This window comes from Melampsora larici-populina (assembly GCF_000204055.1).
Source record: "Melampsora larici-populina 98AG31 unplaced genomic scaffold MELLAscaffold_10, whole genome shotgun sequence".
In the NCBI taxonomy this organism is placed as follows: Eukaryota; Fungi; Basidiomycota; class Pucciniomycetes; order Pucciniales; family Melampsoraceae; genus Melampsora; species Melampsora laricis-populina.
The window spans coordinates 891149-903755 of NW_006768774.1; the positions used below are offsets into that span (position 1 = coordinate 891149).

Below are 12607 nucleotides of genomic sequence, written 5' to 3' on the forward strand. Positions count from 1 at the left end.
CAAGTGAAGGTGTGAAAACCCTATGGATGCCGCGCTCATAAAAATACGATTGAGATTTCTTTTCTCTGGTGAGTGGAGCAACCCTTAATAATAAAGAATTCCGTGAATGGCTTCGCAGCCAGGGGACCTGATAGTATGTATCTTCTTTGGCATTACATAATTTTTTGAATGCTTCATCGTGAATCCTATGGTATAAAGGGAAGCATGATGTGATCAGGTGGTGTGATCAACTTCCTATCAACACCATCATTCCTTATCAAATCTCTTTGTAACTAGACCTCTCATCTTTATCTCTTCCAACTCCTCTGTCAACCTTCAATTCTCTGCATCATCTTCGGTTATCCATTTCATACTCTTATAAATACGTTCATTGAAATCCCTTCAGGTTTCAATTTATCGTTTGTTTGTTTTTAACATACTACAATTTTAACTCGTCGGAAATTTCAAAAACCTTTTAGATTCTTCAAAATGTTCAATTCAATCGAATTCTTAAGCTCTTATCTTTCTCAACATAGTCCTCGACATTCCAAAATCCGAACTTCATGTCAAACTCCCGGATCAGATTGTCATATTTCAGAAGACGATTCAGTTTCATTTCCACTTGGTTCTCTTCAACCTCCACCCGCTTATGGAATCTCTCTTCCACCTCCTTCTTACAGGTCTGCACTTGGAGGATTAAGTTTGGTGGACAGAAGTGATCATTCATTCAAGATTTATTATCGTGATTTACTTAGTTTGTCTAAAGAATGGTCTAGAAGAAAATCACTCAAGGCCGACTCATTAAGATATGTCAGTTTGTTCTTATTCTTTGTATATATTATCATAGCTTTGATCTGACCCTTTCACTTGACTTCGAAAAAAAAAAATTAAACCTGAATCCAATAGGTTGAAGGAGGTCCTTTCCTTGCACCACGCCGAATATCTGACATGAGAGATTTATTCATGTCTATTGTTGAACACAAAACTTGTCCGACCATTCCAGAGATCGGATCATGCGATTGTCGAAGTGTTAGATGGGCTCTTTTAAAACATGAATGGTGTGAAGTTTTACTTTTGATGGGTAACATTGTACTTTGAGATTCTCAACATGATGACCAGCTAGCTTGGGGATCAATGTTTAGATATCTGGCTTTGAAGTCTTGTTATAAGAAGTGTGAAAATAGACTATCTACTTTTGGTTGTACTCGTAGGATCGTATCTTGGGTTATGGAGCACAATGAAACTAGAACTCGAATTTGTCTTGTGTGAAAAACAATGAATCCATTTCACCTATACCTCTGTCCACTTTGCTTTGCCGGTTCTCAACGTACGAGAGGAGGCTGAGTTTATAAATTTTATTAAGCTCTTGAAGAATTTGTTCGGTTCACGGGGTTTGGGGTTGTCTTACCAACATTTTCCATCTCTAGCTCTTTGTCATAACAAACATGATATGGATCCCATTTTTTATCTCAATCTGATAAGACACGCAATAAGGTTGTATACATCTGGAAAGGGGGAAATTTAAGCACAAGTGTCACGAGTCTTGGTTATGTTGAGATTCCCGTCTGTGACCAAACAGATGGGACCTATTCTTAGCTTCTCATAGGTGTATCTTTTTATGCCGGTATATTTGAATTCCATACAAGGCCAGTGTTTTGCTTCCCGTACTTAGCTCATCATATGTATTTTTGAAAAAATCAAAAACTCACACAGTATTCCAAAGCTCGCATTTTTTCATTCATAATCTAGGTATTGGGGCGCATCAATGTTCAATAAATTTTGATGTCAATGTGAATATTATAATGTAGCATCATCCATCTTGAATGCAAGTTGTGTACATATGATGTTTCACATAGGAAATATACAAACAAAAATGTAAATCAGAATAAAAGTTATACGAAATTTCAAATCAAAAGTTTGAAAGAAACGACCTTTGAGAGTTATTACAAGACTTAAAAAAAAGAAAAGAAAAAAGAAGAAAAAGAGTGCTTGAAACGAAGGAGAAAAATGATTATAGATGTTTATGATTTGATTATAAGGAGATAAAGATAAAGGAAACTGAATTGTTGGAATTTGTCCATTTCTATTCTAAGTGAATTAACACGTATCCAAGAGATTGTTCTTTGGAAACCCAGTTTTGACATTTCCACTTCCGTCACCGTGTTTCTCTTGGTATTGAAGCCAGGTTGTAAGATTGGGATTGGTGCTATCGGACAAAAGGAAGTAAATGTTAAGCTTAAGGTCTCCTTGAAGTCTTTAAAAACCGGAAGATTTGAAAAAATCATGAAAAGATGAAAGTCAGCTTACTATGCTTCCTTATGATCCTGAATATAACTTTCTGTAGGGTATTTAGGAGGACTACATCCAATGTTGTTTGGTGATCCGATAGGTTGATATACTCTTACCCAATCTACCCTCATCTTTGCCGGAAATTTTAGCTTCTTGAACTCAATGGCCCCAAAGGCTGGTGAGATTCCTAAACTGATTGTTCGAAAAAAGACAAGATGTGATGAGTTAGAACAGAATGAGACGAGCTTGATAACATGGTGAAAATAGGTTAAAGGTGACATACTTTAGCAAAATATACATAGGTTCGTTTGATATGACCCTCTGACCTATTTGACTGAGTTTATCTGGTCCCACTGCCCCAGGAGTCAGAGTCCACATAGCCTGTGAACATCAAGTTAAAGATTAGTTCGAAAATCACAAGGACATGCAAAATTGGTACGATGACTAACCTCGTCTTGTTGCGTCCATGTTATATAAGGATTAGCTGAATCAGAAGGTGCATATTCAAATCCGTAATTTGCATATTTCTGGCCGTCATACGCATCCTGCGACAGAGACATATGTCAAGCGTAAGCATGTGATTTTCGAATCGGGTGACTCAGAACTGACCTGGTCTGTGTTACTCAAACCTGAGGCCGATTGTTGATAAACCCCTCCTGTGTAGGCATTTAGCCCTGGGTCGTATTTGTTATTGTAAAATGTAGCGAATCCATTTGTTTTGTTGTTCTGAAAAACCAAATCAATTTAGACATATTCAGAATGTGATCAAGTAGGTTTCAGGAGGCACAAGAAAAACTCACAATGGTATATTTTGCGTTATAAGGCGCAAATTGAGCAGATTGTGAGATTTGACCCATGTGCTTCTCTCGATCTAAAGTCCCTTCCAAGCTGTCAAAAACATCGTTAGACTCAAATCATTTTGTTCCGATGAAAGATGAGCTAATACTTACATATCGATCTCAGGGGCGCTGCGACCAACAAATGAGCCATCATTATGTTTAGGCCCTGGATGATAATTGGGTCCCGAATTAGATGAGCAGGTGCAACGACTGAGCCGCTGACCAGGCAGGTAACTCAGGCTATTGTCATTATACGGATCGCCCATTGTGGTGACTGCTGGCGGCCCACCCGTCTTGGGATCTGTTTGATTTGGCAGGGTGCCGATGTCACATGTGTCATAGCTGTATGGCCAAGTGCCGTCGAGCGAGGCACCATATCCGGCGCGACCAAGATTCCCCATTGTCCAGAAAGCGGGCCAAAACCCTGCCACATCGGGATCTCCTGGAAGTGAAATAGATGCTTCGATGATACCGCCTGTGAAGCAGAACTTATTCCAAGTTTGGATCATTCCACCGCGATAATCAAGTCCATGATTCTCGGTGGGATCCGCAGCCTGGTCGAGCGTCAGGATTAATGAACCATTCTGAGTCGTAGCCTGATCCGGGTCGTACCACTCCAAATTCTTCGTGGCCCAGTAATGAAGGTCTGAGATGGGATGCATAGTGAGTAAAAATTCAAAGTAGAAGAGAATCCTTCGATTGGACGAGTGTTACGTACCTACAGCCTCCCAGTAAGGATCGTCACCCGGCCAGACTATGCATATCGAATAAGGATGCGAAGAAAAAGAACAGACACCAGTTAGATAAGTCAAGCCAGGCTGAAAGTAAAGATCTCAAAATTGCGAAGGATTCTTGTGAGGGCAATGAATTGATAAGTAGATGAACTCAACATGTCCGTCCATCCTCATTAAACTCGTCGCTAAAGACCAATTGATATTTATTTCCATCAACCCCAGTCTTGGTGAGGACATCTCGAGGAGTGTCGACGTCGATGAGACCACGAAATCCTTGAATCTCGGGTACTTGCCCACTCGCATTGATTCCACCCAGATTGAAACCACCCAGGGTACCAAAGGGATGTCGAACAAAATAAGAGATGATGGGGTAGCCGGCAAAGAGGGTTACCAATAAGCTCGCGAGGGTTAGCAAGCCTATGGCGTTTAGCCAACCTCGACTAGACCATATTGCTGTCCTTCCTGCCATAGCTTTAGACTCAATTATCAGTCTATCTGCTCCTTTCCGTTCCATCCTAGGGCCCGGATCATGGAGATCATCGTCAGGCTCAGCCTCCCTGGTCACAAATACATCAAAGTCGTCGGGAAGAAGATTGAATTTGTCAGGAATCGCTGAAGGTTCGCGTCTCGTGTTTATTGTGGCAGGAGGTGATAGGGATCTTCTCAAGGACTCGTTATAGATCTGTTTACCAGGGCCATCAGAGCTTCGTGAGCCAATGGATGAAGAAAAACTGCCTTGGCCGTATAATTCCTTGGAGCCAGGTATGAAATTGGAGTTTGATGATCGCAACTGAATAGATTGAAATTGAGAAAAAGACTGGTGAAGTTCAACGTATAGTTTTCCGAGATTACAAGAGGGAAAGGAAGATATCTTACCATATCAGACCGATCACCCCTTACCATCGCCAAACTCTCATCAGGCGTCATACTGATCGGTCGCACGAATGTGTCATAGGGATTGGTGAGGACGGGGGCTCGTCTGATTTGCCCGAATTCGCCTTCGACGTTTATAGACAACGGTGTATCCCCTTGAACTTGAGGTACCGGCGAGACCTTCTCGTCAATATTTTCTGCGTGGTTTTTTGATGGCAGAGAATTCGAAGATGAAGCAGCGGTAGAGTGAGCCGAACCGCCAAAGAAGCTACGCCGCCAGCCTTCAGCTCCATCTGGCGAGTTTCCCATCCCATTCGGCGCTGCCTGGGATCGCCGGCGAACATCTTCCCATCCGGGACTCTTTGCGCCCTTGATTCCAAAACGGACATCATGAGCAGTAGGCATTTCAATCATTTCTGGCGGAGGTAGCTGGCGTTCAGAATAGCTAGGATTTTGCGAGCGACGCTTAAAGATACGCTCAGCTGCTTCCTTGTTACGACGCTCTTCCTGGGCACGAAGCTTCTCTGGAGAATCGTAATCAGAGTCGGAACCGTCATCCTCACCATCACCGGCATTTCGGAAGGTTGGAAAGCGTCTTATACGCTCTAGCTCTTCTTCGACATGATAAGGAGAATTCTCGTGTCCAGATATTCCAAGACCTGTGCGGGGCGTGCCGAATGCAGAGTTAGAAAATGCCGGAGACAAAGCAGACGGATTGGATTCTTGTCCAGTGGAGATTAGTCTTGAGCGAGACGGGCTCCTATGAGGCTGAGTAGGAGTATGATCCACAGCGTATTGGCCGGGAGAGAGGACGTTGGAAGCAAAGGCTGGCGAATTCACTTGACTGAATGGGTCCGGAGATCGATTAGGCGATAGGGCAGCAGTCGGATTGTAGGCTCTATGCTGAGGCCGATGAGTGGCCGCAGGATCAGGGGAGTAGATGGAGTGAGGGGAGACAAGGTTTCGGGAGTTCGAGTTGAGATCCACAGTATGAAATCGATCCAGCTCAGAGGAGTTTGTGTGCAAGTGAGACATTGTAATGATTCTTGATGAAAATTCGAAAAGTTGAAGCGACGAAAACCGTGATGACTCTCAAAAAACTTTCGCCAATTCAACCCAGGGAAGTTGCCAGTTCAATATGATGTCAAGGGGTGTCTAGCGTAACTCACTCAATGCAACTCCGAGGTGATTAAAATGATAGTGCAAGATCCAAGTGCAGTGAATGGATGTGAAATGCGAATGGGTTGTACGGTCAATGCAGACCAATCAAGACGAAAGGAGAGTTCCAGTGCGAGGAACACCGGAATAAATTAATAATAATGTGATGTAAATAAATGAAGTAGGTGAATGGTCAAGGATGTGATCAGGCTTGATCGTGGGTAGAGAAGGGCAAACGGAAAAAAGGAACACGATCCAGGACGATAGACGCAGTGACAGGACCAGCAGTTGTGAGTAAGAAAGAAAGGCAGAGCAGATTGAGTTGTCTTTTTCCAGACTCGCACAAATTTACATATCACTGGCCTTGATAAGTTGTGATCATCTTGCTTTTTGAGGCAATCAAATCACACTTCCAAGGTATCGTAAAAATAACAGCTCATAATCTGCCTGAGCTATGACAATGGATGGACTCTTCATGGATTGGGTCAGATTACCGCTACAAAGGCGGTGTTCACCTCGGCAGCCGCTCATATGCCTTTTTCGGCCCAGATCTGTCAATGCACCGTGTCCGGGTAGTGTTCGCTCGTCGACGAGCGCGCACGACTTCCCTTTCTGCCTCAAAGGGAGTTGGTGTGCGCTCGTCGACTAGCAAAGCCTACACAGACACGGTGATGGATGCTGACAGTCGACGTAGCCCACAGTTTTGATATCTTAACCTCCCGCTCGACGTCGAGTTATGACGACCGGCTGTAGCCGGCTGTGCGCGTCTGCGTAATGGACAGCCTCCCTGGTGAAGCACCGGCTCAGAGCATCTCCAACGGTGCCTTGTAAACGTAACGATACGTAAGCTGTATGTTACGTTTACAGGGTTGGGTCAAAAAACGACCCTCCACCGGTCGGCAGATTTCTCACCTCTGGCCACTCGTGTGAAGTTTGGTTTCAGGGATACTGGGTATCGCATGTCAAGACCTTCGTGCATGAAGGGCTTCCACAAAAGATGCAGGAAGCAGTATTGGCGACGTTTAGGACATAATCATACCACATGCGTCCAAAGATAAATATGATAATCGAAAGAAATTACATATCAAGTATATAGTCAATGAGATATCAGTCAACTTTTAAAAGGAATATTGTGCGCTTTCGGCGTTTTTGGCAGGAGCACGACCTTGGAAGTCCCTCCATCAGAGCATCTCCACCGGGCCGTGTAAAACAACCAATACAGGGTGTATCCACGTTGTGTGGGAAAAGATACGAGCCACCGCACCGCGTAAAGAGGCTGTATGGGTTACGCAACGTCCAAATCTTGGCCGGGATAGTATAAATTTGTTCGTTGCACAAACACCCAAACATCACCGCAAATGGAAGACCCGTACGACCTTTCTGTCACTTTGGTAAAGTTAGATCATACTATCTTTGGTTCACCGCACCGAATATATCACTCGATCGACTTCCTCTTCACACATCCTGGTGTTTCCCGATCACAATCAATCAACTTTCGACAACTTTCGATCCAGTTTGACTCTGTGTTAATGATTGTGCAAGGTAACCAATGCTTTGAAGGACTGATGCACATACCTCATGTGATCCAAAAGCATAGGATATGCTCTCTTTTGGGTGTGGATGCTCTTCAGTGCACAGGTATTCAGCTTTTTTGGCAAAACTTGTTCGATTTCGCCCAACCGATCACTCATTATACCTACCTCCACCTCATCAATGTCACTATTTGGTACATAGGTTCGTGTTTTCTGCTTTCCTCCTGTCTATAAAACATGAGGTTCAATTGTATTCGCCCTTCCTCACCTTCCTTTCATTCCTTCCATTCCATTCATATTTACCAAATTCTTATTGTCTCTGTCAATATCTTTAGCGCTTGATTCCTTCTACGACAATCCTTCCACGCTATATCCTTGCTATTTCACCTCTTGGCCGCCTATTTACCTTGCTACTTACTTTCTTATAACGTCTCTCTTGAAGATGTCGATGTGGTGGAAACACGGCAACTGGGAAGTCAATCATGTGTCTGAGTGTAAGTCTTCATCTTGATCATATTTATGTGGTCTTTATCGCTGATGTTGTTTCTCTATTAGTTATCGACCATCATCAACAGGAACCGGTTCAGCCAAACCCTGCCGCAATGGGACCTCCAAAGCGTCCTCCTTTCCATGAAGAAGGTATGTAACTTAACTTATTCTGTTTTTGTTGTCGCCGCCTTGACCAACTTTAATCAACACTTTCCTCGCTTTCCATGGCCTGTGATTGATAATAGGTCCTCACCCTTATTCATACTCGCCACCACGCACTCCTCAGGCTCAATGTAATACCCCATCTCAATGGTATCCCTCTAACGCATCAACTCAACCTGCCCAACCACCTCCAGCCCAACCGCCTTTGTCTCTTGCGTCATCGACACATTCTGTTTCATCCACAACTCCTTCTTTAGCTTCTTCTCAATCTCAACGTTCTAGCACCAAGCGTAAAGCTCCTGCCCAAAAAACCAAAGCTCCTACCAATTCTCAATCTACAAACCAAATTGCTCTTACCCCAGGCCTTGATGACAATACCTCCGGTGGCCGCGGCAGTTCCTACCACCCAGACGAAGATCTCCAGCTTTGCCGCTCATGGTTGAATATTTCTCAAGATAGCTTGGTAGGCAATGGTCAAACTTACAGCTCATTGTGGAAGCGAATTGCTGCCGACTTCAAACACTGGCGGCTACTTGAACCCGCCATCATCAAGGATCCTACCCTTTTTGTTGAAAGATCTGAAGAGTCTCTAGGTGGTCGATGGCGTGCAATCAATAAAGCTGTCAACAAATTTGTTGGCTATCTCTCCAAGACGAGGAATTTTCACGGCAGTGGCAAATCAGCTGACGATATCAATGCCGATGCCCATCAGATGTACTTCGAACGTGAGCGTAGTGTATTCAAGCTGGTGCGATGTCATGGTATCTTATCAAGTGCCCCTAAGTGGACCAATTACAACGTTGACCTCGCCAGACGTAGTAATCCTAAACCTTCAGCTTCTTCATCTGCCATCTCCATCCGATCAACCCCTGCTCCAACCGACGACTCGGACATTGAGGTAATCTCATCTGAATTTCATGATCGTCCTATGGGAAATAAATTAGCAAAGAAATCAAGGACTCAAGATGTGATTTTGTCTCAGATGGCTGATAATGTCAAGGTTATGGCAGAGGCTACTACAGCTATTGCCTCGCACTCTAGAGTTCAGAGTGAGGCAGTAGACTTTCTTACCGATGATTTAGTGCTCAAAACCAATACTGACTCGATGCAAGGTGAAGTTAAGATGTTTTATGAATTGAGGAAGAAAGAAATTGTAAAGAAGCGTATGGCTTTGATGAAGACCACTGCAGCGATAGAATAGTGTTTTTACATTTTTTCCTTTATACTTTTTCTTCCTGTTGTTTGTACCTCTTCTCGTCTTGTCTGATTGTTTTGAGTATTGAGACCGACTGTCTGTTTAACACCAAAAAAATTACATTTCTTTGTAACTAATGTACTATCTTTGCATGTGAATAATTGAACAAACTGTTTAACTTTAACCATCTGAGCCTCAAGTTAATTCTCTTTACAACCAAGATCAAAGCAAGTAACACGAAAAAGAAAACAACTAATGAAAAGTTATGCCGGAGCTGCCCCACGTAAATTCCAGAGATGCTCGATCAGGTCATTCTGAAGTTGAAAGTGAGTTTGATGATTCTCCATTTGACATTGAACATTCAGATATCGCTGATAAGGTGTCATATCATTGTGTGGATGTAGAACTTCCGCGATCAGAACTAAAGGGATGACCTCGCGAAGGCCTCCATCTCTCTCGTCCTCTACTACCATGTTATTAAGTATTACACATGCTAGCATTATTGATTTCAATTTTTTTGCGCTCCACAAACGGGCGGGTCCAGCTACAATTGCAAACCGTCCTTGAAGAATTCCAAAAGAACATTCAACGTCCTTGCGAATCTCTTCTTGCTTTTGTGCAAAATACTTCAATCAATAAACAAATAATTAGTATCGTAACCAGAATTACTTTGTGAAGAAACCAAGTGAACATACAATTTTCTTCAGTTCTTGTGGCCTTGCAATCGATTGAACTATAGTTGCCCATTTAGGATAAATGCCGTCTGCAAGGTAGTATCCCTTGTCATATTGATGACCATTGATTTCAAAATTACACTCCGACGCCTCACCTCGGCAAAGACGTTCGAATAATGGAGAATGATTGAGTACGTTCAGATCGTTGAGAGCTCCAGGAATTCCGAAAAAAGCATGCCAGATCCAACGGTCCTTAGAAGCCACTGCTTCCAAAACTATAGTGGGACCTTCTTCTTTGCCTTTGAATTGCCCACTATGCGCTTTTGGGCAATTTTTCCAACGCCAATGCATACAATCAAGTGATCCCAACATTCCAGGGAAACCACGCTCAGCGTTCTCCTGAAGAAGTCTTGCGGTGTCTTCCCGGTTTGGCTCTCGGAGATATTCTTTTCCAAAACGAGAGACAACCGCCTCACAAAATCGTAACATACTCTCGATAGAAGTTGACTCTGCCAGACGTAGATTTTCGTCGTTCATGTCGCCGGGGGTTCCGTAGGCAAGCATCCTTATTGCTGCCGTGCATTTTTGTAGAGGTGAGAGTCCGAGCCTACGACAGGCATCTTGTTTTTGCACAAAATACTGGTCCTCTTGAGTTACTCCTTCAACAACTCGCATAAATAAATTCCGACCCATGCGAAATCGACGACGAAACAGTTCCTCATGATAACGAGGGTTATCAGAGAAGTAATCATTGTAAAGTTCTATGTGAGATTCCTCCCGATTTCTTAATATGTTCGGGCGTTTGCCCTTCTTGGAGCCACCGCCTCGGCGCTTTTGATTACCACCCGATGTGATGAGGTGACAAGCAACGTCCGTAGTAACTTGAGCTGCATTCATGATTACACGTAATCAATCGTTGGTTTGTCCACACATAGTCAAGAGGTTGTTCAACAATAAAGGGTGTTGATCAGGTGGCTCAGCCATCTTATGATGATAATGGACCAAAAATCTAATCAAAGCGGTTTTGATCAAATTGCATTTCTTCATCACAATCCGATCATATCACCCATCAGGGTGAAGATCACCTATCACCCTGATGTCATAGCCGGATGAATATGACACAGGAATATCTCTCGCGTGGCTCAATCGGTAATTGGTCGTTTTCACTTACACGGCCGCGGTTTTGTCAAACACCGCGTAAAATGTTTGTACAGGTCAAGACCTGTCGAACTGTCATTGTATAGACGGTGTTTATTCACGCCGTGGGTGGAGATGCTCTCATGTGCGCGGTGGAGGGAAATCATTTTAAAGAAAAAATACAGCTTACTGTATGTTTTCAGACGAGCCTGTACGCCTTTTGGCGATTCAGGACCGTTGGAGATGCTCTCAGCATCCACAAGTAACGATGCGGAGGAAGCCGGGCGCGAGTGCAAGTCTTCCTAATCTAGGGTAGCTGCGCACCGCAGTTATATTGATGTCGCACGTCCCAAACCGACACATGCAGGTCGAATCACGGCTGCCAAAGTCGCAGCATGCACACACTCGTCCTTCTCCATACCGCTCACATGGTGGGCGCGAAGCGGGAAGCTAGGGCGTGCTCAGTGCGCCTTTCTGGGTCATTAAGAGGCCCACCCATAGTGGGGGGTCAGGGCGCGCCTTTTGAGTATGCAAGATCAAAAAGAAAATAAAAAAAAACAGCGGAAATTTTTGAAGGGGGAGTGAATGTTTGTTGCAAATCACACTAAAACAATCACAGAAGCAGTTTTCAAGTTATTATCACAGCTTCATGAATTTGTTGTCGCATGCTCAAAATGTTGACATTCAAGCAAGAACATCAATTTTTCTGAAAAAAACAACACAAAAAGAAAACCTGTAATCAGATTTGAAAAAAAAGCTATGCATAGAGAGCCACTGGGCAGAGCATCATGAACCTGTTTTTGAATGCTCAAAATGTTGAAATTTGAGCAAGAACATTGAATTTGAACTTTTGTCCAAAATTTCAAAGGCTTTGAGCCTAGCCACTATACAGCAGACCGGAAGACCCCAAATTGTAGAACAGAGTCAAAAACAGGGTCATCCAGTACCGACGCCGCCACAGATACGGTACTGGTATTGTACCGGCAATACCAGTACCGTACTCGCTCTCACGGTACTCAGATCTCCAGTATCTGATATTGTACTTGGGATCGGGTACAATATCAGATACCGTACCGAAGCCAACGATACCATAAAATGGATGGCAGGAGTGCTGTATCTTTGCTTGCCAGAAGAGTACGGTACTATACCGTATTGTGGGATAGGGAGAAGATACGGTACGATACCGCGTACCGTGCAAAAAAACAAACACATTGCCGTACTGTACCGTTGAATTTCCTAGAAAATAGAAAACAGATGAAAAAATAGTAAAAGGACAAAATGGATGTTCACTTTCTTCTCTCTCGCGCACCCTGGTCCTTTGAAATACATTCCCCCATCATTTCTTGTGCAACTTCAAACTTGCCTTTCATCTTTACCCCCTGTACTGACCACAAAAGGCCCCCAACTGTGCGCTCAATGGTTCGCGGCTTAAGAGACATCCTATCGTGGGAGCACACATCAGCCGACGCAGAAAAACTTCTCTCAACGGGGCATGCAGTGGCACTGATGGCCAAGTAGTCGTGGCAAGAGTACTGAGGACTGGGTA

At 43.7% G+C, this 12607-nt stretch overlaps 2 protein-coding genes across 2 annotated transcripts; one reads left to right on the top strand and one right to left on the bottom strand.

The window, feature by feature from the left end:
- Positions 1–468: 468 nt before the first annotated feature.
- MELLADRAFT_104636 (uncharacterized protein) lies at positions 469–1077 on the top strand (the record flags this gene model as incomplete). Its single annotated transcript, XM_007407708.1, has 2 exons — positions 469–789; positions 886–1077. 2 exons carry the CDS (start codon positions 469–471, stop codon positions 1075–1077), a joined length of 513 nt encoding a protein of 170 aa, XP_007407770.1.
- Positions 1078–1733: 656 nt separating this feature from the next.
- On the bottom strand, positions 1734–4310 carry MELLADRAFT_47634 (family 16 glycoside hydrolase; the record flags this gene model as incomplete). The annotated part of the gene is made up of 9 exons (XM_007407862.1): positions 1734–2185; positions 2287–2460; positions 2552–2649; positions 2718–2813; positions 2878–2994; positions 3069–3156; positions 3219–3753; positions 3826–3861; positions 3998–4310. 9 exons carry the CDS (start codon positions 4308–4310, stop codon positions 2077–2079), a joined length of 1566 nt encoding a protein of 521 aa, XP_007407924.1.
- Positions 4311–12607: the final 8297 nt, after the last annotated feature.